Below are 26,371 nucleotides of genomic sequence, written 5' to 3'. Positions count from 1 at the left end.
CATTTGTATTTGCAGAGTGTTTATGAATAATCATAGGAAACACAGCTGTGGCTCCCACTGTGCTCTTTGTCTACAGACAAGTGCTGTTAGCGGGAATTAGCCAGTGGGTGGCACTAATACATCAGCTGAGTAATGTCAACATTTAGCTCTCACTTAAGGCTCAGCAGACAGAATCACAGGCTGCTGGTTGTATTGCAGCATCATTTATGTCTGGTTTTGACTCACATTTATCCATGTCATTGAATAAGTCAGAAAATTTGGTAGGAAATTGATTGTATCAGTGTGTTCTGTATTATCTCGTATAAATCAGCTTTTCTCTTCATCCAATGGTATCTGCACTGTAACACTGTCTGGGGCAAATAAAAATGACCTCTAGACATTAATATCAAAAATGAGAAAGTTAACATAATAGTTAAAAAAAACCCAAGAACATTCACTGAAATATAAAAGTAAAAAAGGGTCTTAATCAGCGTGTAACTTTTCTCATTGTCTCATCTACAAAAAATATTGATTCAAAAAATATTTCAATTAAGAAGAAAAGAAAAAAAGATTAAAACTCCATTATTAAAAGTTACTAAAACACTTAAACAATTTCTTTGTTACATTTGAATTTAAAAGGTAACATTTTATTATTATGATGATGATGATGATGATGATTGTGATGATAACAATGAAGATGGTAAGGATGATGATGATAAAAGTGACCATTGCAATGACAATGTTGATGATAATGATGATGATGATAGTGATGACAGTAATGAGAATGTTGATGATGATGATGGTGATGATAGTGATGACAGTAATGAGAATGTTGATGATGATGGTGATGATAGTGATGACAGTAATGAGAATGTTGATGATGATGATGGTGATGATAGTGATGACAGTAATGAGAATGTTGATGATGGTGATGATGTTAGTGATGACAGTAATGAGAATGTTGACGATGATGATGGTGATGATGGTGATGATGATAGTGATGACAGTAATGAAAATGTTGAAGATGATGATGGTGATAGTGATGACAGTAATGAGAATGTTGATGATGGTGATGATGTTAGTGATGACAGTAATGAGAATGTTAATGATGACAATTACTGTAATAATGACAGTTATGGTGCTGCTTATGATAAAGATGATAATGATGATGAAAGAGATGACAGTAATGGTAATGTTGTTGTTGATGATGACGATGTCGTGGTGACGATAATAGTAATGACAGTAATGAGAATGTTGACGATGATGATGGTGATAGAAATAAAGAGTCTTTTGACGACGATGATGATGATGGTTAATACAGTAATGAGTATGTTATGTTGACGATGATGATGATGGTGATGATGATGGTCCACGGGTCAAAACTGGCCCGCCAGAGGTTTTCTCAAAGTGAGAAAATAGATTACTTGCTGTTTGCATAATCCGGTTGAGATTCATAAAGACATTTTAGAGCATTATAAGATAATCCAATAACTACTAACACTAGCACTACACCCCTGCATACAACACTGTCCAGCAAGCAAACTGTTCATGCTGGAGCTGATGGGTCCAAAATAGTCAACTTTACTTTCTTCATTATTATAATCTCTGTTCTTCTGCAGTAAACATTACACTCAATGAGACTCATGATGGCAAAAAATACAACAGCTGTTTTTGTAGGATAATTCCTTAAATGTGAACATTTTCAGAATGCACTTGTACTTTTTTGTACAAAAACAAAGGGAAACATTTTGAGTTCTGTCCTTCTCTATAGGTTAGTATGTTATGATTTTACTGGTCCGGCCCACTTCAGATCAAATTGGGCTGTATGTGGCCACTGAACTGAAATTAGTTTGACACCCCTGTTCTAAAGGGTTGCAGGTAAAGGCTGCGGGCCCTTTAAGAGAGCAGGTGTGGCCTTTAAAGGTAAAAGTGGAGAAACAGGAAGTTGATTCATTAGTCAACAAACGCGGATCCATACGGAGCTATTTTTCAATTCAAATTAAGCATGAAGGCAGGAGAAAAACACTTTGGTAAGTTTAATTTAGATAATCATTTTGTTCGTGTTATTTTTAGTATTATGCTGGTAGTTAAGCCTATAGACAATAAGCTTTGTTGAAGATACTGTTTGAAAAAAAGTTACAATATGTTAGAAATTATACAATTATAAAATGCAGTCGTATCATATCATATTAAAGAGTGTAATTTCTCCCCAGACTGGCCTGACTGACGACATGAGACAACCTCTGCTCCTTATCAGCCTGGTACTGGCAGGTAAAAACAATTTGCACTGACAGTTTCTCTCCTCCTGCTCCGACAGCAGCGTTCAAACAGTTCAAACAAAAGCAGAGTTTCTGTAGAGTCTGTACTGTGGGAAATAAAACAGGTCAGGGGAGAGAGACGGCGGTATGCTGAGCACGTTTATAAAACAATTGCATTTCAAGCAGATATCTCGTCTTTACCGCTCTTAAACCTGCGAGGCAGCATTCCCGTCTGTGCTCTGCCTGCTGAGCGAGGTGGTGCCTTCACGGACTCCTCCCAGGCTCAGACATGTGAGCTCTCAGGCTGCCGCAGAATGACAGGGAGCGGTTAATGTTTCTATATTTGACTGAACACCATTTACTGTTTTTCTTATAGGGATGGGCAGTTTTTGAATACAGTTAGAGGCTTGGTGGTTGTTTTTTCATGCAGAAACAATGTGCCTACTAATAATGCCAATACGTGGCTATTGTTGATGGAATATGACTTTGAATAATTGACAAAATTACAAGATGGCCAAGCATGTTTATGTTTGTTTATGTTTATTTATTTGCACAATTAAAAGAAAATACATACAAAATAATAGCAAAGATAAATAATATAATGTGCAGGAAGAGGCAGAAAACTCAGAGAGCTTATTTGAAGCCTCCACCAAAATAGTGTTCTAATATCAAAAATGAATGAAAAATACTAGATTGACACATATAAAGACAATAGTTGATACTAAAAATAAAATAACATAAGAATATACAAAATTAACAATTCATTGTCTTGCTCCATGTATTTTATGTCCATGGACCCTTTCCCAAAAACTGTCATATCATGTGCTTATGTTGCTTTTAGTCATTTTTAATTGTATGGTGCTCCATGTATTTTATGTCCATGGACCCTTTCCCAAAAACTGTCATATCATGTGCTTATGTTGCTTTTAGTCATTTTTAATTGTATGGTGCTATTTGTACTTTTCTTTTCTGCTCTTTTTTGTTTGTTTTTTTGTTTGTTTGTTTGTTTGTTTGTGTTTGTGTTTCTCCTCTACCTTCTTACTTTGATTTTATTTTACTCAATTTTATCTTTGTTTAATCATGATTTTTTTTAGGGAGCCTTTTTAACATCTGGCAAGGGACTATGGATGTAAACTAGCCTTTTGGCTAACTCTGGAATATTTACAGAAATGTTAATTAATATGCATGGTCCTTTTAAATAAATAAATAAATAAATGAATAAATAAATAAATAAATAAATAAATAAATAAAATTACAGTTATTATATCAACAGAATTCAAAAGTACAAAATCTGAATATTATGTGTATGGACACCTACTCTATGAGAATGTGGTCGAGCATGATGAGTATAATTAAGGAACAGTGATTAAACGTTTTTTCAAGCATCTTTTATAACATTTTAAAGATAAACAGTTTTTCACTACATTGGAATACATATTCCAGAATTTGCTGCCCCTGAAACGTAATGAGAATTGACTTCTACAAGTAAAACATTTAGGAGGATGAAGAAATAAAGTTTGATGAGTTGAGTAAGAGTGGACCTGTGAATTTAATTTGAAGTAAGACTTGAAGTGATCAGGGATATTCCCTTCACGTTGTATTTTATACAGAAAAACACATATTTGAGAGATATTGATGTTATAGATATTAAGAAGCTGGAGTTTCTGAAACAAAGGAGCAGATGAGATGTGTGGCTTCGAACGAGTTGCCATCCTAACAAAAATGTTTCTAAAGGAGCAAAATTTTATGGAGAGTCGTAGGAAAAGTACTAGCCCAAACTAAACATGCTAATCATAGAGTCGTAGGAAAAGTACTAGCCCAAACTAAACATGCTAATCATTAAAGCTGGGGTTGGTTGTCAGATTTAGATCCACTTTTTGTTATACTGGTTAAAATGATCTTTATGTCCCAATGGCAATCAATACATAATGTGTTCTTTAAAAAGAGTGAAAGAAAGCCGCTATCTACAGCCGGAGTAAACCTGGGAAAACACCAACCAATCCCTGCCATCAGGAGCCAATTTATGAAACCAATCAAATCCCGTCCTGCCGTTCTGCCCGCCTCCTGCGCGTACATTTCCCCGATGTGTACTCCCCGTCCCCTGCCTCTATTTACTGCCCCTCTCGCTCGACCTCGGGCCTGTCCCCTCTGACCCGATGAGGTGCTTTGCTCAGGACTGTAGTCTGGATCAGATTCTAAAAAGCTCTCACCACGGGGGCTGTGAAAAGCAAAAATATTATTGACATTTAGTAAGTCCTACAGTATATTTAGATGTAGTATTATAGCTTTTCTCCTGATATCGTGTCACCGGTACAACTTGATAATGCTAGCATGACAGTTGTGAGTACTAACAATAGCCATGTTTGTTTTTCAGTTCTTAACTTTCACTATGATAATGTTTTGGTGTTTTCTTACCGCTGAGTGAGACATGAGTTGATGTAGTGCAAAACACAAAGGATGTGCTGAGGACCGGTTTTGAATCAGTCACGATCACATGGTCGCGAATAAGCGGCGCGTGCATGTGAGCGGGGGCGCCGTTTTGGAGGAGCTCCGATGGCAGGGAAGGGTTAGACGGAGTCCTGAGGAAATGCTACATTCAAATTCATGCTAGTTTTCCATGACTACCAACCCTAGCTTTAACTTGTACACATCCAAATAATTTTTGATAAGGTATCACACAGCAATGTAACATACAGGTCTGATTCTATTCTATCTTATGTATTTTCATTCTTCAAGCGTTGTTCAAATGTCTTGAGACTGATTTCAGTTATTCATCTGAATTGTTCAAAAGTAAACATGAGCGTTGTACTTTATTGTAGATCAGTCATTCTGCAGACAATCAGTACAACGTGTATTTTTCTGCAGATAAAATAGTCTCCAACAGATTTTACTAATAACTACATTTCCAAGCTGTTAGAAATTACTCAGCATTTGACATCGCTGGTAGTCTAGAAGATCTTCAGGCTATTCCAACTTTGATTTCTAATTAATTTCCTCCCTTGAATTGCAATTAATTAATAAAACATCACTGCATAAATGTAAATGGAATCCTATAATTTAAGTGCATTGGATCTTACGAATAGGCACTATATGACTTGTGATATTATGCAGTATTCATCCACGCCAGAATCCAAATGGACAATGCAACCTGGTACGTGTAAGCAATGCTGGCACAACTCAAAGTCATAATAGCATGCACTGGATAATTATTTGCTTAACAATCTATTCATTTAAAGCTCCTGTTGGGAATGTTTAACTGGTCATGAAAGAGACTCAAATTAAAAGTGGTACCTCTATATGACATACAAAAGCAAGAACACTAATTATATATATGTAGTTTATTTTGATGCCTGTAAGTGCTGGTGTAGGGTAGGTGTCAGATAACATGATAAATAACATGCTGCTGAAATGGCTTTGTTTAAGTTTTCTAGGGTAGCGATTTATTGTGAGAGATATGACTGAATGTTAAAGACAAGAAGATCATTTTTTTTGTGATGAAACATGTTTAAGACAAGATTAGACAAGTGACAAAAGATGCCTCTTTGACCACTGGGGGCACCAAAATCAACACAAGCTGAATGTTTCTCACAGGAGCTTTAAACTCCTTTTGAAAATATTTGTATATATGAGGACAATTTTCACCTCAGTAGGAACAAATGAACTCAGTTCTGCATGGTTCAAAGAAGATGGACAAGTAAGAAGTACTGATAGACAGACTAACACATTGCATGTTTTATTGGGATTTGTCTTTAGTTTTAATAACACAGTCCCATTATTGTGCTACATGGGTAGTGTATCTATTATTTTTCAAATAATTTCCCCATCCAACATACCTAGCTCAGTGTTGGATGCCTACAAATGGAAAAGCTCTAGCAGCTAGTGTTTGTTTAGTAAGAAAAGCTGAGAAAACAAACACTAGGGGTATAAATGATTTTTTAATTTGTCCATTAAGTAAAGGTTGTTCTTCATGCATGAAAGAAAATAACTAAAGTAAATTAGCTGTAATTCTGTCATATCATTTCATATTTATTTTTGCTTTCATTTGGCAACTGATACCAAAAAAATAATGATTAGTCTCACATTGATATCAAGAGCTTTTGAGTTTCTAATCTGAAACCTGCAGATTGGTGGACGTGTCTTTGACAGGTGTCCCTTGGGCACAATAATAGTTTGTGTTTCATTTGAAGTAACAGCTTTGTTTTGGAATAAAAGGACTAAATAGTGTTCGATTGAATGTTTATACTCATTAAAGCCTCCTATAGGAACATAAAGTTCAGAAAAAGACATCTGGCTGTCAGAGCTGCCTCTGTGGTTTACAGTTTTGTCATCACTGAAGCCTCACAGGTATCGCCATGAGTCTTTTATTCAAAGGGTAAAGCTGCAACGGAATCTCTTTCTTAATTAAATTAGTTTGGGAGTTAAACACTGAGTGTGTCTTAGTGAGTCTTACACTCCCACATTTCTTTATTTGTTCTGACCCCGTGTTCTGGTAAACAGCTCATGAAGGCATCGATACTGTGCTGCGTCACTCCTGGGTGTTACTCACTTCTGACTCATGACTCTTTCTGTCTGTGCTGAAAAAGAAACTCAGCTATTGATATTTTTAATCAGACATTGAAACACTTGTCTCAGGAGCCTGAATGTAATCCATCTCACTGTTGGCTCCTGTCATTTTATTCCCTGCTCCCCGGTGAAAACCGTGTAAAGGCAGTCCAGCGAGACTGATCAGGACCATATTGATTTAATTCACTGTAATTTATTGGCCAGAGAGTTTCTGTGTGGTCGCTTTATGTGCCAGTGAAAGAATATTGAAAATGCAGCCTGGGTTTTTCTGTTTGAATCTGTAATACTACACAAACACGAACAAGAGGGGGAGAGCTGGCAGCCAAATACAAACACACTCTTTTTTTTTTTTTCCCATCTGCATTTACATAGAGACTGCAAATGAACATACAGCATACAGCAGTTAAATGTCTGAATGTGTACAATACAATTTTTCATTAAAATGATGTGTTTGTAAATTGTGTGTAAACCTCTGAATCTTGGTAAGAGAGATGCGCGGTGGTAGCCTTGCAAAAATGGAGGATAGCAACGATGTAGCAAGTCAATTGAGTGTGCTGCCGAATGGAGTCTTGGGGAGAGCCGCTGAGAGATGTAATTGAAAGTTGCCCTCAACATTTATTTATTATTTAAAAGGACCATGCATATTAATTAACACTTCTGTAAATATGCCACTTAGCCAAAAGGCTAGTTTACATCCGTAGTCCCTTGCCAGATGTTAAAAAGGCTCCCTAAAAAGATCAAGATTAAACAAAGATAAAATTGAGTAAAATACAATCAAAGTAAGAAGGTAGAGGAGAAACCAAAACACAAACAAACAAACAAACAAAAAGAGAAGAAAAGAAAACTACAAATAGCACCATACGTTTAAGAATGACTAAAAGCTACATAAGGACATAATATGACAGTTTTTGAGAAAGTGTCGATGGACATAAAATACATGGAGCAAGACAATCAGGAAGCAGCAATGAGGAAATGTTAAAGAAGACACAAGCAGACACAACAGGACAACAGTTAACAGTGCTGTGCAGATTTGCATCCGGCAGTGACATCCGAAAGTTTTGAATAAACTCTGTCTCTGTGAAACTTTTAACGTCGCAGACCCACCAGTCCTGATCCCGTGTCCGCATCCACATAGACCTTTCAATCGTATTTGCGGCCACAGCTCCGCAAAAAGCCGAAACAAACCATTTGGCTCTCTTTTTCTTTATACTTGACCTCCTCTGCACCTGGTCATTCATTCTCTGGCTCCCACTGCACAAAAACTTTGTAAAAAAAGCGAAAATGCTGACTTCCTCCATGTTTACGTTTGTGAAACATCTGCATGTGACGTAATTGTTACTGTTCTTTTGAGCATGCGGGGCAGTTCAGAGCCGCAAACAGTTCACACTGGAATCAGGTACAGGTCACATTATAGATGGCAATGTGAGCAGGCAAACAAAATCAGAATTGAGCATTTAGCCTTGCAGTGTGAACGTATCCTTATTACAGTCCAAAAGACATGGTGTGAAATCTGCGATGTAACAAAGAGTGTGTATATTATTAATGGCTTTTTCACCTCTGAGCCCAGCCTGTGTGTCAGTAGATTTTGTTCCTTGTGTGGTGAAATAAGACCTTTGATCCTTTGTTTAAGTAATTCTTTGAATACAGTAGTTTGAAAAAAAAAAAAACAATCAAAATAAAAGTTCTGCTGCAAAAGTTAACTCACATAAAGGTGTTTTAAGTTATATGTACTGTTTATTAGGCAATATGACTTTGTTAGATCAATGTGTAGCTGCACAAGCCGGAGCTAGGACTACTTAAAACAGCGGAGTTCACAAGCTCACAAAGCGATTCTGAGGGGTTGTAAAAATAGAAATATGCCTTATGATAATGAACAAGGTCTCTAGAAACTGTCTCACCCGCCATTTCTCTTTCCTCCAATCTTTGGTTTTGAAATGTTTGATATCTCCCTCTTTTACCCTCAAACTCTTATTCAAATCAAACCATTAGAGAAGTTTAGAGAGAAAATGCTCCTGTGGGACCGCTTACAACTCACAGACATTGTGAATATTAAACCTACACTGCTGTTTTTGTAATTGATGCCGAGCCAAAATGTGTGTACCATGTTACTCTTTAGCAATTTATATTTGCTTATGCTGTGTCTTCAGCAAATTTGTTCCTTGGCAGGTTTTTACATCAGACTCGGGATTAATTGCTCCAATCCAATCCATTTCATTTATATAGCAGATTTTAAAAACAACATATATACACACCAGACACATATAAAATCACAGGACACATATAAACACACAGGACACATATGAACACACAGGACACATAGGACACATATGAACACACAGGACACATATGAACACACAGGACACATATGAACACACAGGACACATATGAACACACAGGACACATATGAACACACAGGACACATATGAACACACAGGACACATATGAACACACAGGACACATATGAACACACAGGACACATGTGGACACATATGAACACACAGGACACATATGAACACACAGGGCACATGTATGCACACCGGACACATTACATTGGCATTTTATTTAGCAGTGCAATGGCCGACGGGACAAAGCTTCTGCCAAACCGGGCTCGCCTACAGTATGGGGATCTGTATCTGCGACCAGATGGGAGTAGTGTGAAGACTGAGTAGAGGGGGTGTTGGGGGTCCAGTGTTATGGTGCGTGCTCTGCATATGATGGCTCTGTTGTTGAAGTCAGACAGGTTGGGTGTGGGGAGGCGGATGATTTTTGTGGCAGTGTTTGTGGTGCATGGGAGTTTGTTTTTGTTGGAGACAGTTAGCATGTTGTAGTAGCAGGGGGAACAGTAGAGGAGAGTGGGTTGGATGATGCTTTGGTACAGTAACAGTAACAATTAATGCATTTCATTTCATGTTGTTGTATAAATACCAACATGCAGTATCACTTTAGTGTTGTAATTCAGTAATACCACTAAAGACCTCTTTATGATAAACCAAAGGAGGGTAAGGGATCTGATAAAAGGGATCCAAGGGTTATTCCATACACATGAAAGCTGGTTCATCAGTACAGATATTTGCATAATTTCCTGGTAGTATTTATATTACATTTATATTAATCTACAATCAAATGTACAAATTCAACTCATTTTGAACCCCTTAAAATGCATTTAGTTGATGTTTTTTTTCTTGTTGTTTTCTGCTCAGCCCTCCTCACTGCCAATGTGCTGGCTCAAGACCCAGTCGAGATCCAGTTCCAGACCGACCCAGTGCTGGTTCAAACTGGCACTGAGATTGTGTTCACGGTGCTGACGGTGTCCCAGGTCCTGTTCATAAAATGGACCTATCAGGAAGTAACTCTGGGTCTGTGGACTGGAGGGAAGTCAGAGGTAAACACGGTGGCCCAGTTCCAGGGCCGGATCACCATCACTGCCACCCAGCTGAAAATCGGAGGCGCCCAGCTCCGAGACGCTGGAAACTACATGGTGGAGGTGGACCCCATTGATACAACAGGCCTGGTGGCTAATACCAGATCAATACAGCTGAGGGTGTTTGGTAAGAGATAAAGAAGTACGCCTGTGTAAGGAGAAGAGGAGGACGAGGGAGGGGAAGGTGGGCGAGGTGGTGAAGTGTGCAAGAGAGGGAGGTTTAAAGGGAGGTGATAATGTTAAGGAGGAACAGAAGGGAGTAAAGAGAGGAGAGGGAGGATTTGGAAAGTAAGAGAATTAGTCTGGGAGGTGTAATGAAATTAGTGACCCATCGTAGGCGAGCTAAAATTAATGGAAAAGGAGGAGGGGATGGAGCTGCAGGCTCAGGGCTTTATGCTAATTAAAACTCATTTGATATGCAGCTCTCATGCTCTTAGATGTTTGATTTTGAAGTATTCTGAATATAGCATCGCATACAGTACATACAGTATCTGCATCTATTTATATTCAGCACTGAATTGGCGCCTGAACGGCTGAGTGTCTCTCCCATGCTGGATGGATGACATACAGTCTCTCTCATCCCTCTTACAACGACAACAATGGGGTGCCAGAGTGACCAAATTGTTAGAAGCACCAGTCTATTACTGCTGAAAAGGTCACATCCTCCAAACTCACAGCAGCTAGTTTATATCATGGGACGTATGCATCCTTGAGCACGACTCTCAACCTCCCACTTACTCAAAACTTGCAGCTAAAATCCAACAATAGTCGATGTCTCTGCTGAGTCAAGCAAGAGGAGAAGGTGCACAAATCAGATTAGCAGTATTTTGTTGTCGCTAATGTTTTGGTTGTCGCTGAGGTCCTCTCTTAGTCGCAGCCTTCTCTGTCCTCACGCCCCCCTCTTCTCCCTCTCCAATTATTTAACTTAGGCTGCCCGCCAAGAGGCATCTAGGCTACCACTCACACCGTCTGCCCCCTTACTCACCATCTGTGCCTCTATCTGAATCCTGTCCCTTCTCAGCGCTCACTTGCTTTGATTACAACAAATTATCCTCAACAGAATCATAAAAACGGCCCGCCATTGTTCTGTCACTCCAGCTTTTGTAGTGAGCTCTTCTATTTTCTCATTCTCCAGAGGAATACTGAATTTGGAGAAATTCTTCTTCTTTGTTATTCTCCTTCTTGGTAAAACAGATTTTCTTCTTTTCCTGGTAGATGCGGTGACCGGGGTGAGTCTGCAGATTCCCACAGTAGCATTGGAAACGGCAAACGTGTCTCTGAGGTGCACGTGGGCTGCAGGGACAGAGACTACAGTCCTTTGGGGGAAAGGAGGTGCGCCCATCTCCTCAACCACCGACTCCAGAATCACCATCTCAGGCGGCTCTCTGGTCATCAACCCAGCCAGACGGGGGGATGCCGGGGAGTACACATGTACCGTCAGCAACCTTGTCAGCGCCCAAACCGCCACACAGAGCCTCACTGTCTACTGTGAGTTAACACTGATCAAGACAAGTGGCAGCTAATCTGCAGCAGCCACTACAAATAGCACTAGCTTATCTATTATCCACAGTGCTGTCTGCTGAATGAGACTGGGATTGGACAGGACATCTTTCCATAAGCTTATTGTGCTGCTTCTAGCTTTGTCTTGATCATGTCATCATTTCTGATGTGACAGGCTCAAATAGTTCTATTCAAACACATCACAAAGAGTTCAACATAACTCGACTCATACGTTAAACGGACGTTTCTTTCACCAGATAAAAACACACCGGTTTATTGGTATTAATAAAATCTGTTGCAGCTTAAAGTGTGCACACTTCATAGAAATGTAATTAAGGCAAGTCAAAAGCATGAATACTGGATACCATCATCAACAGGAGCCGTTGAATTCCTTCTCGCTGATTGAGGCACATAAAACTAGAGGTGTCACTAAAGATCACGGTCGTTTATTCAGCTCTCACATACTCTTTAATTCATTGTTAAATATTAAATCTCAAAGCACTGTAAAAAACTCTCACAGCTAAAGAACATCTCAAAATGACCTGTGTGTCTCTACTTCTTCGTCTTCAAGCCCAGCACTGGTTCTGCTCGAGGTTTCTACCTGTTAACAATGTTTTTCATTGACAGTGTAACTTTCTTGAGTGCCTTGCTCATGGTGGATTCATATTTAGTTTGACTGATAAGGAAAGAAAAAACACAAATGATCACATCTGAAGAGCTAGAGGCATTTATTAAAAAACATTAACTGTTGACCTATATTTTTGGTGGTAAATCTACTTTTCTATTCTCTATATTATGCTTATTTTTTGAGATGGGTGAAACTAGAAAACGTATGCCTTTTGTATTTTAAAAACAACAGTACATCAGCTGGCTAGCTTAACTTGCTATTACTACTTAAAGCATGGGGAAAAGGTTAGACTCATAGTCTGTATATAACATGGACAGCGTTGCTCCGGCTTTTCCCGTTGTACGGTTTTGAAGCCAAAAGAACCCGTTCCAATCAAGGGAGAGGTTCCGGTGGCTGGTGGTGAGGCTTTCAGCAGTGTGACTGCCCCCTGGTGGCTGGCTGCAGTATAGGTAAAAAAATCCGTCAGTCCAACTTTAAAAAATAAATACACGTCGTACGAATGTTTCTCACATCCGTATGCTGTGGTGATATGTAGTTATTATTTGACTGTTTTATGTCCAAGTCCTCTTTTTCCTGAAAAGTTTCTTTTTCGTTGGTTATTAGAGTTTAAAAAACTGGGTTTTACTTCCGGGTTTCCTTTGATTCACAGCCGCCGTAGAGGGAAACTTCAAAGGACACACAGCGTCTTGTGACGTTACGCTGTAGGGCGGAGCTTATTACAGTTGCTTCACAGGCTCTGGCTGCACAATGGCGGCGCCCAGGAGCGTGATTTTTTGGCTTCAGAACCGTACAACGGGAAAAGGCGGAGCAACGCTGTCCATTTAATATACAGTCTATGGTTCCAATGCGTAGCCATTGTGCAGCCAGAGTGTGCAGTAGAGAATTTCTGTGGTTGCCACGGTAATTTCTGTGTTGCCACAGTAAGGAGCTCCTCCCTACAGCGTAGCGTCACAAGATTCTATGAGTTTCTCTCTACGGCAGCTGTCAATCACAACAAACCCGGAAGTATAACCCACGTTTTTTTAACCTCTAATAACCAACGAAAAAGAAACTTTTCAGAAAAAAGAGGACTTGGACATAAAACAGTCAAATAATAACTACATATAACCACAGCTTACGGATGTGAGAAACCTTCGTACGACGTGTATTTATTTTTTAAAGTTTGACTGCAGCCCCATTCAAATGAACGGGGGGAGAGAGAGTTTTTGACCTTTACTGCAGCCAGCCACTAGGGGGAGCAGTTTTTATGGAAGCTTCACCTCCAGCCGAGCGAGATGCGCCCCTAGTTAGACTACGTTTCTTTTACATGACGGCTCCTCCAAAGCGCTCTTAATATCACATGTAGGGCTCATAGGCTACTAGTTCTTGTTTGTTAAATTTGTACAATAACAGAACTATGAAAACGACAGGTTGTGGTTTTAGAGGGGGATATGTACCGGACTGGACCCGAAAAATGGGAATCCAGATTGATGGTGAATGGTTATTATTCTCAAAATGTTGAATATCTTCATTGAATAGTTTGATAAAGGATCGGCACCATAACACATAACAGCTCCTCAAAAGTGAAACCAAAACATTTAGAGCTTCTCTTCTGACTGCAGTATAGTTCATAGAGCTCGCCTCCTCCATACTAACAAATGGAAAAAATTATGCCTGACATCTCTCTCCCTCTTCTCCCATGACACTGGTAATGTCTTCATCAGAGTCCAGGTCCGACTCTCTTTAAATCTCAAGTATTTCAACATTACTCTGTAATATCAAACCATGCCACTTCTTCATCTACATTATGAATTCAGCGTCTTACCCTCCTCTCTGTCCCGTCAATCACAAAGCTGTTACTGAGCACCTCTACAGGCCTTGAGCGCATCTATTGTGAAGTCTGGATTTGCAGCTTTTTTCTTTTGCAGTTGTTATTCATTGTGTATCTGCAGCGTGTTTGCTGTTAATGCAGTTGTTTAAGCTTTTTCAAGCTTGCTTTCATTTGCAGCACTTCTTTCCCTGCCTTATTTTGGACTCCTGCATGTGTTTATAAAGTTGCACCATTTCTAAATTTGCAGCGGGTTGCAGATTGTCTGCCATTTGCTGGCTGCCATAGTTTTTGGCATGACTTTTGTGCAAACAAAGCAGGTGAAGATTTGTAGTCTATTTTAGAGGTGTCTCTCTCTTTATCGGTCGTTCTCAGCCTTTGTGCAGAATTTTAACACACACTGCCACTTGCTCTCTGTTCCGGCTCTACTGTAAATAACATGTCTTGAGACGTGTTGATTAATGAGGTGGCATCTGGAGTGATTTAGATTTAACATACAACCAGAGATCCTTCATTACCCGAGAAATATGCTGACGGGATCAAGTAAGGGAGGGGGTATCAGAATGTTTTGACCTGGATGAGTTGATTTAAACCAGGTATTGACAAAATGATAAATCTTTAGGCAGAATTCATTATCTCTGCTCTGGAGTCAGCTGTTTTGGAATACAGATTCATCTTTTTGTGCTTGTAAACCAAATGTTTTTGATACTGATTACCATGTCCTCTGATCTCAACCAAACCAGATGGCCCTGACAATCCCGTGCTGACCAAGGAGAGCCCGAAAGACTGCGTCGGGGAGGGGGATGTGTTAGTGGGACAGACGGTGCGTCTCACCTGCTTGTCCGACTCTTTGCCCCCTGCCCTCTTTACGTGGCAACGTGACGGACAGACCGTGGTGTCCGGTCAGCCAGACAGCGGGGTGCTCAGCCTTCAGACCTTCTCCACGGATGAGAGCAGCCGGTATGTCTGCACCGCAAGGAACAGCATCACCACAGGCACGTCGGAGCAGAGCACTGTCCTGACCATCGTAGGTGAGTTATGGTGGACGCTGACCTCCCTGTGACTGATAATGATGACGGTTGGTTTTGGACTCCCTCCCTGTATCTGTCTTTACGACAGGAGAGAGACAGGAAGTATCCAGGGAGATTGATCTGGTGGGAACGTCGTCAAAGTCGTTCTGTGACTTTCACACACACTCTTTTCGCCCTTTATTTCCAAGTCTCTCTCTCTCTCTCTTTCTCTCTTTCTGTTTCTACTTCATCATCCTTTTTAGGAATCATCTCCTCCCTCCTCTGTCGTTTGTCTGTCTGAGTCCAGACTCATTATCTTTATTAATTCGCCCCCTTTGACACCAGTCTTTCTGTTTCAGACATATGTCTCGATGTTGGAGAAGTGGTTGGGATTGTGATTGGCTGTTTGCTGCTGATCTTAATCATCGCGCTCCTCATCTGGCTCATTGTCTTTCTGGTGCGAAGGAGGAGGGGTAAGTCTCAGCGTGCCTTCATGGACATTTTGATTGTCTGTTTATTGTGTATTGTGTTAAGTCAAACACTTATATGAGATTAGATATAACTCTGTTTATCCCAAAGCAAAATTGACTGGCTTCTTAATTATCCCATTGTCTGTTTATGTTTTATATAAGAGCTCTGGCATGTTATCTTGTACTATAGTTGTAAATTTTGTTGTTATTTTTATTACAGCAGAACAAAGGGAAACTGTGCTTGTGCCCAAGTCCAACCCAAATCCCAGGCCTTTAGTAAGCCACAGTAAAGTTTTCATATGATTCATTATTGATTTTTTCTTTATCTTGTCCATTTTCACAGATTAACCCTCTCCCTTCATCCTTCTTCTTCTGTCTCTTCTCTTTCTCCTCCCATTTTTCATCTTGTCCCATTAAGCCTCCAGATCCACAACTTAATGGTGCGAGGGATTTGGGCCAAGGTCCCAATCCCCCCCTCTACGCCAACACACGCCCACGCCGCCTTGAACGCTTGTACGCAGCCCCGCGTGAAAACCGCAGCAACCCACAGACACTGCAGATGAACGGCCTGCAGAACTCCGATATACACCGACACAATGGTCGCACGGACACAAATAGACTCCTACGCAATTCTTTTCACAACAGCAATTCAATGCCACACAATGGCATCGACAACCCAGCCTTCACACGCGCAGATGCTCAGAATGTAAGTACACTACCAAACGCACAGCAGCAGAATCCAAACGTTGTCATACAGGGTGGTGCCCAGCAGCCAGCCGTCCACGTCAACCTCAACACGCAGCCTCAAAACGCCCAGCAAAACAACAACGCACAAATGCCAACTATTCATGTCAATCTTAACTCATACCCGACAAACGGTCAACAGGCTCAGCAAGACAACTCTCAGCCTCTTTCAAACACAGCCAATAATATTCCTTCACAAAACCAGCCAAGCTTGCTAGAAAGAGTGCTATTAAATCCCAGAATGCAAAACGAGCAGCCGTTTCGTAGGGAGCCCTTGCTGACCCCGGGTTACTTAGAACCAAGTCACCAAGAACGGCCTGCACTTATACCAACTGGACACACTCACTTTAACAGTGATAACACTGCTCAGAGAAATGCAAACACACAGACATACACACAAGAGCCAGAGCCTCATCACAGGTCTGATAGAGACTCAGGTACCTATGATCCCTCTGTCAGCTCCTCAGAGCACAGACAGATGCCGTGGGATCGTCTCAGAGGGACACCGGCATATCCAAGCGGCCGTCATCAAAGAGGACGGACATCTCCTAACACTACAGACTACACTACCCATCCTCCCATAGGACAGGCCAGAACAAACACCAGACCTCAGCTCCGACCTCAGAGTAAAACCCCTCCTCGAAGACAAGATGCTGCATCAGCGGACAGACAGAGACGCAGCCGATCTGCTGATCGCCGAGGCCCAGACTCTCGCAGTGTAACACAGCTTGAGGCTGCTCGCCAAACACAGAGGAGCCCCCGCACACAAAGGAAGGCCGCTCAGCGAGACATCAGAGCATCTCCTGGTAGTCAGACCGCCCCCAGGCAGGAAGCCACACGCAACAATAACCCCCAGGCTATTCCTGAAGTGAGCCAGCAGGCCTCAGTGGGCCGCTCTGCTGTGTCACAAGGACTGATGACACAACAGGGACCGACTGCTCTGCTCAGTGCAGATACAAGAGCTTTGGCTGATCCTAATCACCTTCCACAGGCACACATGGCCCCGCAGTACAGAGCACAACCAGTCCAACAAACACCACAAGGTCTGGGCACGCAGACGCAGCCTGTCATACAAGCAGCCAACCCACCTCGCCAAGGAGGCTTTGCTCCAGTCCCGCACCCTCCTGTCCAGCCTAACCGCAGTATCCTCACCCAGGATGCACTTACAGCCCACACGCAGAGGGCTCAAACATTTCAGAACCGGAAAGAGCAGACCCATGCGGCCCTGTTTCACCCAGGACCACAGACCCAAAACTTTAATCCGGTGGTGACTCAGCGCGCACCAACTCCTCCCCCTGTCATCCCTCTCACACAGTTTCAAACCATCCCCAAGAAACACACCCAGCACAGATCTCCAATCAGAGGACCGCAGCCCCCCAGACCTCCTGTTAACATGCCAGTGGCTCAGCGACCTCAGCATGGGCACCATCACGGCACAATGCCTGGCCACCATCATCACCATGCAGGTGCACACAAGCATGCACATACCCACGTCCATGGCCAGTTCACCCATCCGCAGCAGGTGAGTGAGACACAGTTGAAGAGTTTAAAAGTTCAGCCAAGTGATAAATTAAATTTTTGATACCACAGATTCCCAGCACTTCTTTCTCTCTCAGAAGTTCACTGTAAGCCTGTTACACCACATCAGGCTTCTGTGGATGTGTATATTCTCACTGTGTTATAGTCTTGATTCCACCTGCGCCATCTCCTCGTCGGTTTGTGCTTTTGTCTGTGGTGTTCATTTATTGAAGGAAGCCCTGACAGTCCTTGGATGCTGCATTTTCACGATTGACAGTCATCTCGGTGCCACAAAAAATCTATTTAGTCTTGAATGTTTGTGACATGGTGGCAGATTTTTTAAAGCAGCATTGTGTGTCAGAGGTTCAGCTCTTCTTCTGCATGACATGTTGGCAATGAAGGGCTTGTTGTGTCTTTCCAGCAACAGGCTCACAGAGGGAGACCGAGATGATGACAGATGTCAGCAGACTGCACTGCGAATGTCCCACATCCACTGACACAAACAAACAGCTGACAGACGTGATCCAATATACCACCAAGCAAGAGTGACTGCACAAGGTTCTGCACTCAAAATAGCTGTCATACCATGGTATCTAAGTACTAAAGTCAGATGTTTTATAAACATGCCACCCATGGGGATGAAAAATGAAATGTATTTTTGTAGACAGGCCTGTTTCGCTAAAAAGAAAAGACAAATCATCTTAAAGAATGGGTCCTTTTTAAAAAATTACTAAATTAAATCAATGATGTTGAAGGATATTCATAAAAGAACTCCCCGACAGCAACCTCTCTCCAAACACACACACAGCTACCGAGGCACACATATATTGTTCTATTTTGACTTGCACGGCACAGGTCATGCATCAAACTTTGCCAAGAGGCTGCTCAGAGAAGACAAGCTCAGTGATCCATAGCTCTTGACCAAGCTCACATCCGCTCTGCCATTCATCATGAAAACTAAACAACACCACCTTGACAAAATGCACTTGAGGTGCTCACATGAATATCTGTGTGTATCTAACACTTAAGTGGAAGTAATAGTGACAGTAAATGAGATGGGGCTCATTCTGCACAAGACGGACTCGTCCTCCCCCGGGGAACACTGACAATTATGAAAGAAGAAATTAGCTGTAGGGGTGGCTTTAGTGTACAAGGAACTATTTATTTTGTGCCCTCTGTTTACAGATGCCTCTCATGACACCACTCAATTAAGGGGATTCGCCTCGCTGGCGCTGAGAAGTAATGCTCAGCTAACTATGAAGGGGATCCCACGAATGGATGGGCGCTTATTAATTAACTGCTTTTATGTGACTTAAACGACTTGGAAAATAATCACACCCGCGTATGAATGAGGTCAGCACAAAGACCTGAGCTGCCGTCCTTTCTGCTGAAAAAGCAGACTGGAACAATTTACTGTGCTGCACTGTGTCACAGAACCAAATAGGAAGGAATGTCATTATACATTTTGCAGATTATGTTTTAAGTGATTTATAATGTATGTGTTGTTTTTTTCTAACTCAGGGGAGTGCTTTCTAAAATGGGTTATTTAAGATGTGTGATTTAATATCTGTGTTATTATTTATGAAGGAGTTTGATCAAATCCATGTGGAATATAAAGGCTGAGGCTGCTGATGCTTTTATTTTTTACAGTTGTCTTATTTGCCAAGCAAAGCCCATCACAAGACCACAGCTAAAAATGAACTGACTCTACTTTCAAGTATTGTCTTTGCAGCCAAAATGTGATCTACCTTGTTCTAAAATGTAGCTTTATTGTTGTCACTAAAAGTATATAATTGTGCCACACACTAAAAACTCCTGTGGGAGGAACTTTTAACTAGTTGTGAAACAGACTGTAACTGACCCTGATGACCAACAACAGCAAACTAGTGCATCAGCAGGACTGACGATGACCAAATTGTAAAATTTACTTTATGAAACTGGTGCAAGTGGGTAGGTGTCAGACCAGACTATTAACAGCATGCTGGAGAAACAGCCTCTCTTTACATTTTCAGATTAAGTGAGTGATATATGAGTGATAAAAGAAAGCAGAAGGATATTTTTTGACAAAAAATACTACCTTGGCATGTTCAAGACAAGATCAGCAAAGAGATAAGAGGTACATCTTTGTCCCCAAGGGGTCAGCAAAATTGACACAAAGTGACCCACAGCAGAATTAAAGACACTTTTTTCAGTTTTTAAAGGACTGATCTGATTCCCCCTACACACCTGTCTTTCAAAACAGATGTATGAAGTATTTCCTACACTTTAAAGTTGGCTACTTACGATAATAAATGTATTACATTTCAATGTAAAGAAAACCCCTGGCAGCCTGCTGTAACACAGTCCGAAAAATTAATTTAAACTTAAGTCCTGCCTCTGACAAGACAAGCAAGGCTTTAGAGTTTGGGGTGTCACGTGGGATGGCCAATCAGATTTAAAGGGGGAGCTGTGCCACCTCTGGCCCCTCTTCTGGCCCAGCTCCTGCACCAATATGTTTGTAGTGGTTTCAGGCATTTAGAATTACAATATAGAAATGTTCAGTCTTACTGCTGATGGTCTAATTAGCTGTCTAGCCCATAAGGAGATGTCATTATCGATTTCAGTTTGTTTCACATACAGCGGAAAAACTCCTCACAGGAGCTTTAAAACTGATGACACTTTACATCTTCACAGTAAACATGGGCGCTATAGTTTGTTAGAGTCAGTTGCACACATGACATCTCTTGCTTCTGTAAATTATTTTCAAAACAGGAAATTTATCCTCAACTCAAAATAGTCCCCAAAAAAAGCACTTTTAATGCTGTGGAAATAACATCTGCTCAAAGTTACATTGTCAATCTGATGCAGGGGATTTATCAGCATTTTTGAAAACATGACTCGGCATTTAAAACCAGTTTTTTGAAGATTTGTGCTTCTGTGGAACAAATGGGATTTGTGTTACTTTTCTACAACCAAGGTGTGGAAGTTAAAATTGTGCAGAGATACATCTGTTAATCAATATCTTAGGAAATTCCTGCCTCATTGTTTTGAATAAGATAATGAATATACTTAACATCTGAGTATAAAACCAACATGTTCAAATGAACTGCAAATATTCTGTCTCCCACTAAACATCTGCAGCATCAGTTTTACTCGGCTACCTTCAAAAATGATGTTTTGGAAAAAGGATGCTTGTAAATAGTTTATACAGATATTGAACATCCATGTGAGATGCTCTAAGCACAGGAAGGATTTTTTCATTGTTTGGGCTTTGTAAATTGTTCCAAAGTCTTCTTTTAACTACAATAAAAATATTTTTGATTATTTCTTTGTGTTTGTGTATAACCTGGGTAAAGTCCTTTTGTTGAAAATTACACAATTACTTTCAATGGTTGCTCATTGTCTCTTGCGATCAAACTGGAAGTGAGTCACTTAGAAGAGACTATTCACTGCAGGATGCACAATCATGCTTTAGTTTGGCCTCTACATTCAGAGTAAACATATCCTTCTAAACATGAGGGTCTTTTGATTTCCAGATTTAAATGCCTCCTCATGCCTGTTGACAATAAATTCACAGAAGCACCTATTTATTCTGTGGTTCTCCAGAAATCACAGAGCTGTTTGCAGTCTGAGCATATTTCTGCACACTGTGTCTATAGTGCTAATTATGCATGGCGCTTGTGTACACCGGGCGCTGTTGTTGATTCTCGTCAGATGAATCTGTTCCTTGGGCTTGTTGTGGAGGTGCGGAGCGTGTGTTTGGATCACAGCTTCATCAGTCTCCCAATCCCCTGCTCCCACTTGTGCGTCACCTCTGATGAACAGTCCTGCTGCTCACTTTTGGAGACACTTCACGCTCGTCTAGCACTGTAATGAGTGGAGATGGAGTGCATTTGAGTACCTGGTGCGAGGAAAGGTTACGGCATTGCCTGGCAGTTACACATGAAAGTATTGATTTATGAAAAGTTTGCAGCATTTTTATTAATGCAGCACTTTTTTACACTCTACTGTTCCTGCTGTCTACGGCGTGTAGTGTTTTGTTTATGGCCTAAACAACTTAAATTGTCACACTCTCTGTACTGTTGAAACACAATGCAGTAAACCTCAAACGCTGATGTGGCCACCATCCCTGGGCCAATTTGCATGTAAATCTGCTTGTGTTGTTTTAGTATACTGATTTAACGTGATTTACTGTGACTGCCGCAAGTAATTGTAATTGTTTACGCATCCCTTTGGAGGCATAAATTAAACTCAACATAACTCAAGTGCGGTGTTTGTAAATAGGTCCTTTTTTTTTTTGCATTGATGAATGCTCATTTTGGTGTGTGTCACACTGCAGCCGGAGCTTTCCTGACTCAAGTGTGCAGGGAGCTGAAGTTGATTTCACTCCAGAGACAGCAGTAGATTCGTACAGGAAAACTTAATACCACAAGTTGGCCAATACAACCCTAATCCAATTTTAATTTAAATTCAGTCGAGCTCAGCAGGCACACATATTCTCCTAATTTTGATAGCATTTAATAGTTTGGAATAACATACAGGGTTCCACAACACCCAGACAGAGTTGAGCCTGGCTACTTTACCAAGTGAATCAAAATTCATGATGCTGCTTTTCCTTTTGTGCACTGCAGTGGTGGCTATTTCTCCCCACCGCTAGGGAAAAGAAAGAGGTCAGGCATGATAGTCCTCATAAGTCCTTATCATCATTGTGATGAACTGTTAAGTCCTCTGAGATCCATGTGTCCATCCCTGTCAAAGTGTCCTTGAGCAAGAGTCCAAACCTCTGACCTCCTTTAGTGAAATACAGTCTCAGAGGAGTATGCATGAAACAAATTTTATGATTAAACTTTGCACACCAAGGCTGATGCAAAAAAAAAAAGCAACATTTAAAGAAGGTTGACAGCATGACCCTGAGTTTATAGCCCCGGTCCATGCCAGATATCTCTGCAGTCAGAATGTCCTTGAGCAGGACAGTGAATCCCCAACAGTTCACTAACAGTAAACTGCTCGACATGCGAGTGTGTAAAATGCAAATCACACTCTGAAACTGCACTGTGGCAGTCACAGTGCTCCTCATCCCACAAGGGGGAGCCATGTGAGAGGCCTTCTGAGGTTATCTATTGATCACTCCCCACCGTTCTGTTCTCCTCATGGCCTTCACCATCTGTGCAACTTTGATGGCGAGTGCTGTTTTTTTTAAAGAACAAGCCATCGGCAACGTTAGTCTTTGTAGTCCAACACATACAAGCACATAAAAAAAAGCACTGGATAAAAAAATTTGACAGTCGTGTGCATAAGAAGGAAATCATCAGCTGTCACAAGCTTGTTAAAAGGTGAACTGCTGCCTTCAGGGATACATATCAAACACAATCGCTTCAAAGAATTTGGATTTATTGTGATCTTTTGTTGTTTCAATGGAGCGTATCATGTTGTGTTTCATGTCGTCACCATGCTTTCTCTCACAATTCAGACAGGCTCGTTTACTGCTTTTCTGCGTAAAATACATTTTTAACAAACCTGAGGGCTTTTGTCGAAATTTAGCATTTAAAGCCTTTGAGATGGAGCTTTTGGTATCCTCTGTGGTATTGAAATGCAAGAATAAAAAAAGTAATTTATACTGTTATGTGGGTCCACAGTGGACTGCTGTGAAAATGAAACCATGCTATAAAAAGACTCCACACCCACCTATAACACCACTACTCTTCCCTACTCCAAGTATTGTAAAGGAAATGGAGGTTTGGATCTTTCAAGAAAAAAAAAAACGCAGACAAGAAGCAGCCACAAAAACCGCCCAGGCTTCTTCTGTTAGAAGTTCAAAGAAACCAGAGTTTCTACGAACTGCAGCGCTGATAGTTCTCATGATTGAGCAATGTGTTTCAGCAAAAAAAAACAGTCAGCAGAAAATGAGAAAGATGGTTGTAGAAAAGAGAGCAGATGTACCAGTCATTAGAAAAAAAGAGAATGTGAAAGAAGAACAGAGAAGAGAGCATCACAGTTAGAAGTTAGAGAGGAGTTACTTGAAAAATGAGGTTTCTTGGCTTTTGTTGTGAAGCTCTCTTCAATTTACTTTATTTCAGATCCATAGGTCAGTATCAGCACAGATAGCATAAGAAGTAAAAAATATATAAATACAACACAGGGACAGAAAAACAATGATAAAATCACTATAGATAACATGTTCACAGTGATTTCTCTGTAGTACATTTCATGCCCTCTAATGTGCTGTGCTACTTCAGCTCCGCCTGTGTTCTTGTTTTCTTGATCTTGACAAATAAGACTTTACAAGTCTTAAAAAAGTCTGAACAATGATCCGTGCTGACTTCAAGCTTTCACATGGAAGCTCTCTGTCCAAAAACAAGTATGCATATGTTCCACATTTATAAAACTACATGTTTTGGCCAATAACTTTTATTGGGACCATAAGTGACATGTACAGGTGAAAAATGATGCTCCAGAGTAGCACAAAGCTAGCAAATAAGCAAGTCAAAACCAATTTCTTGGGCTGAAAAGTGAAGGCCAAAAAAACTGCAGTACCTTTAATGGCCACTTGAGGCTGGTCGTCCTCATAGACCCCATGTTAAAAAATCTTGAAGTGGTGACATCCCACCTGCTCTTACAACAACTGTGTGTTTAAACTTCAACATGTCTTAATGTGTTGTTCCTCACTTTCAACAGATCAGTTTAAATACAAACCTTTATTTATCATTTTTTAATCACTAGACAGAGAGAAGAGAAGAGACAGCTTAAGTTGATTATTTCAGTTACATTCTTAAACAACTAAAAACTAAACTTCTATTAAGTTCCCTGAAGTTAGCATAAAGCTATAGACTCTATTCTGATGTATCAAACACTTATATGAGTAATGTTTAAAGTTGTGAACAATAATAGTATACTTGATATTTAAACATAAGGTTAGAAACAGCCACAGTGAGATACACAGCTGATGTGTTAATGATCACAGATCACACACAGTCTGTGCTAAGTTCTTCTCCTTCTGCTGATGATTCACTGCATGCAGGTACTGTTAACGAAGGCAGGCGGCACTGGTATATCTTAGCCGGCTGCTAAGTTCAGAAAAATGTGCTACAAAAAAAAAGCCAAAAAGAGAGACTAAATAAAGACAATTTCTGTTTCACTTGTTTGTTGATGATTAGTAATAGCCCATACCATAAGCCAAGCTAGCATCTTGTGCTATTTTAAACCTGAATAGTGTTGTTTGACAGACTGTGCAGATAAACAGCTGACATGTTGCTTCTCTACATGCTTGCTATGTGTTTTGATAATGTGTTGGCTTTTTATGCACAAGTATACCGACTCAAAGAGCGGGGAGAACATGTTTAATAGCAAGTGAAGGAGTGTTTGGACCAAGTGGCAACCTCTGGTCTCAAACTATGAAGCCCATGCGGAAGTGTTATAAACTGCAATTCATCAAGAATCCACTTGAGACTGGCTGCAGTAACACTGGAAACCACATAGACACCAATTCACAAAAGACGATCTTTGCAGCATTAATAAACATGTTTACAGCCTGGTACAAAATACGACTTGGCTCTACATAGCTAATTTCTCTATCGGCACACACTGTACGGGGGTCGAATTTATTTCTATTTAGATTATGAGTTTTTGCCCAAATAAGGACATGACTGACTTGACTCCCAGGACGGGAACACATAGCTGTTGACTAGGAGGCTCAAACTCCACCTCTTTATGTCACACTTTGACTGGTGGAGGTCAATCGATGGCTGCCGCCGTCAATTGGCTTCAAAACAACGCTCAGGAACAGATGGGTGACGTAACGGATACTACGTCCATTATTTATACAGTCTATTGTTTGGACCCAGAAATAGTTTAAGTGACAAGGGTGACTTCAAATTCAACAAGCAGCTAGCTAAATTCCTCATTCATGATAAGAGAACAGCAGCTTGTTGTGTTTTACATATGAACAATCTAAATGATATTCAGACTCAAAGTTAAGCATAAGAGGGATGGATGGGTAGTTGCAATGTTTCACAGGTTATCCTTACAGCTCTGCTACTACCAAACACAGATTCCTGTTCTGTGCTTCTGCCTTGAGCATGGACTGTGTGGTTGGAGAACTTTTTTTTTTGTCAGACTCAACTCCCAATCTCCACCCATTCTGGTCACTTCTGGCTGCCAACATTGCAACACAAAAACCCCAAACTTAAAAAACTTTGAAAACCATAGCACACAAACCAAAGGGTGACATCATTGAGGCTGTGCCCACTTCTCTTACACAGTCAGTGGTCAGAACTAACTTTGCAAACATAAGCTAATGGTTACAGTAGATCTAATAAGGCTACGGGAACAGACCCCTGAGTTGTGTCGCCAACAAAGTCTACTTTTCACTTCTTAGAAGATGCATATTTTTCCTTAAAACATTCAAAGTTCTGCGTGCAATGCATGCTCAACACACTCCAATTTACAGTACAGCCTTACAGTTATTCAACTAATATACATCTAAGTTAGACAAGTT

The 26,371-nt window shown here is 40.7% G+C and overlaps 1 protein-coding gene across 3 annotated transcripts; it reads left to right on the top strand.

The window, feature by feature from the left end:
* The first annotated feature begins 1,917 nt into the window (after window positions 1–1,917).
* Window positions 1,918–21,201, top strand: si:dkeyp-97a10.3 (carcinoembryonic antigen-related cell adhesion molecule 1). 3 transcript variants are annotated; one of them, XM_034698677.1, is made up of 10 exons: window positions 1,918–2,009; window positions 2,193–2,250; window positions 10,001–10,348; window positions 11,437–11,709; window positions 14,900–15,187; window positions 15,526–15,639; window positions 15,857–15,912; window positions 16,055–16,342; window positions 17,696–17,902; window positions 18,320–21,201. In XM_034698677.1, exons 2-10 carry the CDS (start codon window positions 2,211–2,213, stop codon window positions 18,347–18,349), a joined length of 1,644 nt encoding a protein of 547 aa, XP_034554568.1. In that variant the 5' UTR covers window positions 1,918–2,009; window positions 2,193–2,210; the 3' UTR covers window positions 18,350–21,201. The 3 variants fall into 3 exon arrangements, with proteins under 3 accessions (XP_034554568.1, XP_034554567.1, XP_034554566.1); XM_034698676.1 differs by having other exon boundaries at window positions 16,055–17,902; window positions 18,326–21,201; XM_034698675.1 differs by having other exon boundaries at window positions 16,055–17,902.
* The last annotated feature ends 5,170 nt before the right edge of the window (window positions 21,202–26,371 follow it).

The sequence above is a fragment of the Notolabrus celidotus genome, chromosome 12 (genome assembly GCF_009762535.1).
Source record: "Notolabrus celidotus isolate fNotCel1 chromosome 12, fNotCel1.pri, whole genome shotgun sequence".
Taxonomy (NCBI): Eukaryota; Metazoa; Chordata; class Actinopteri; order Labriformes; family Labridae; genus Notolabrus; species Notolabrus celidotus.
Note: the sequence above shows the minus strand (reverse complement) of the source record. Positions and strands in the feature narration are given on the sequence as shown.

Excerpts from the sequence above, each read along its gene's own strand:
- si:dkeyp-97a10.3 (XM_034698675.1), top strand. The coding sequence starts at position 2,211 with ATGAGACAACCTCTGCTCCTTATCAGCCTGGTACTGGCAG. Across the intron at positions 2,251-10,000 it reads TATCAGCCTGGTACTGGCAG|CCCTCCTCACTGCCAATGTG; the intron begins GTAAAAACAATT and ends TTTTCTGCTCAG. Across the intron at positions 15,640-15,856 it reads TCTGGTGCGAAGGAGGAGGG|CAGAACAAAGGGAAACTGTG; the intron begins GTAAGTCTCAGC and ends TTTTTATTACAG.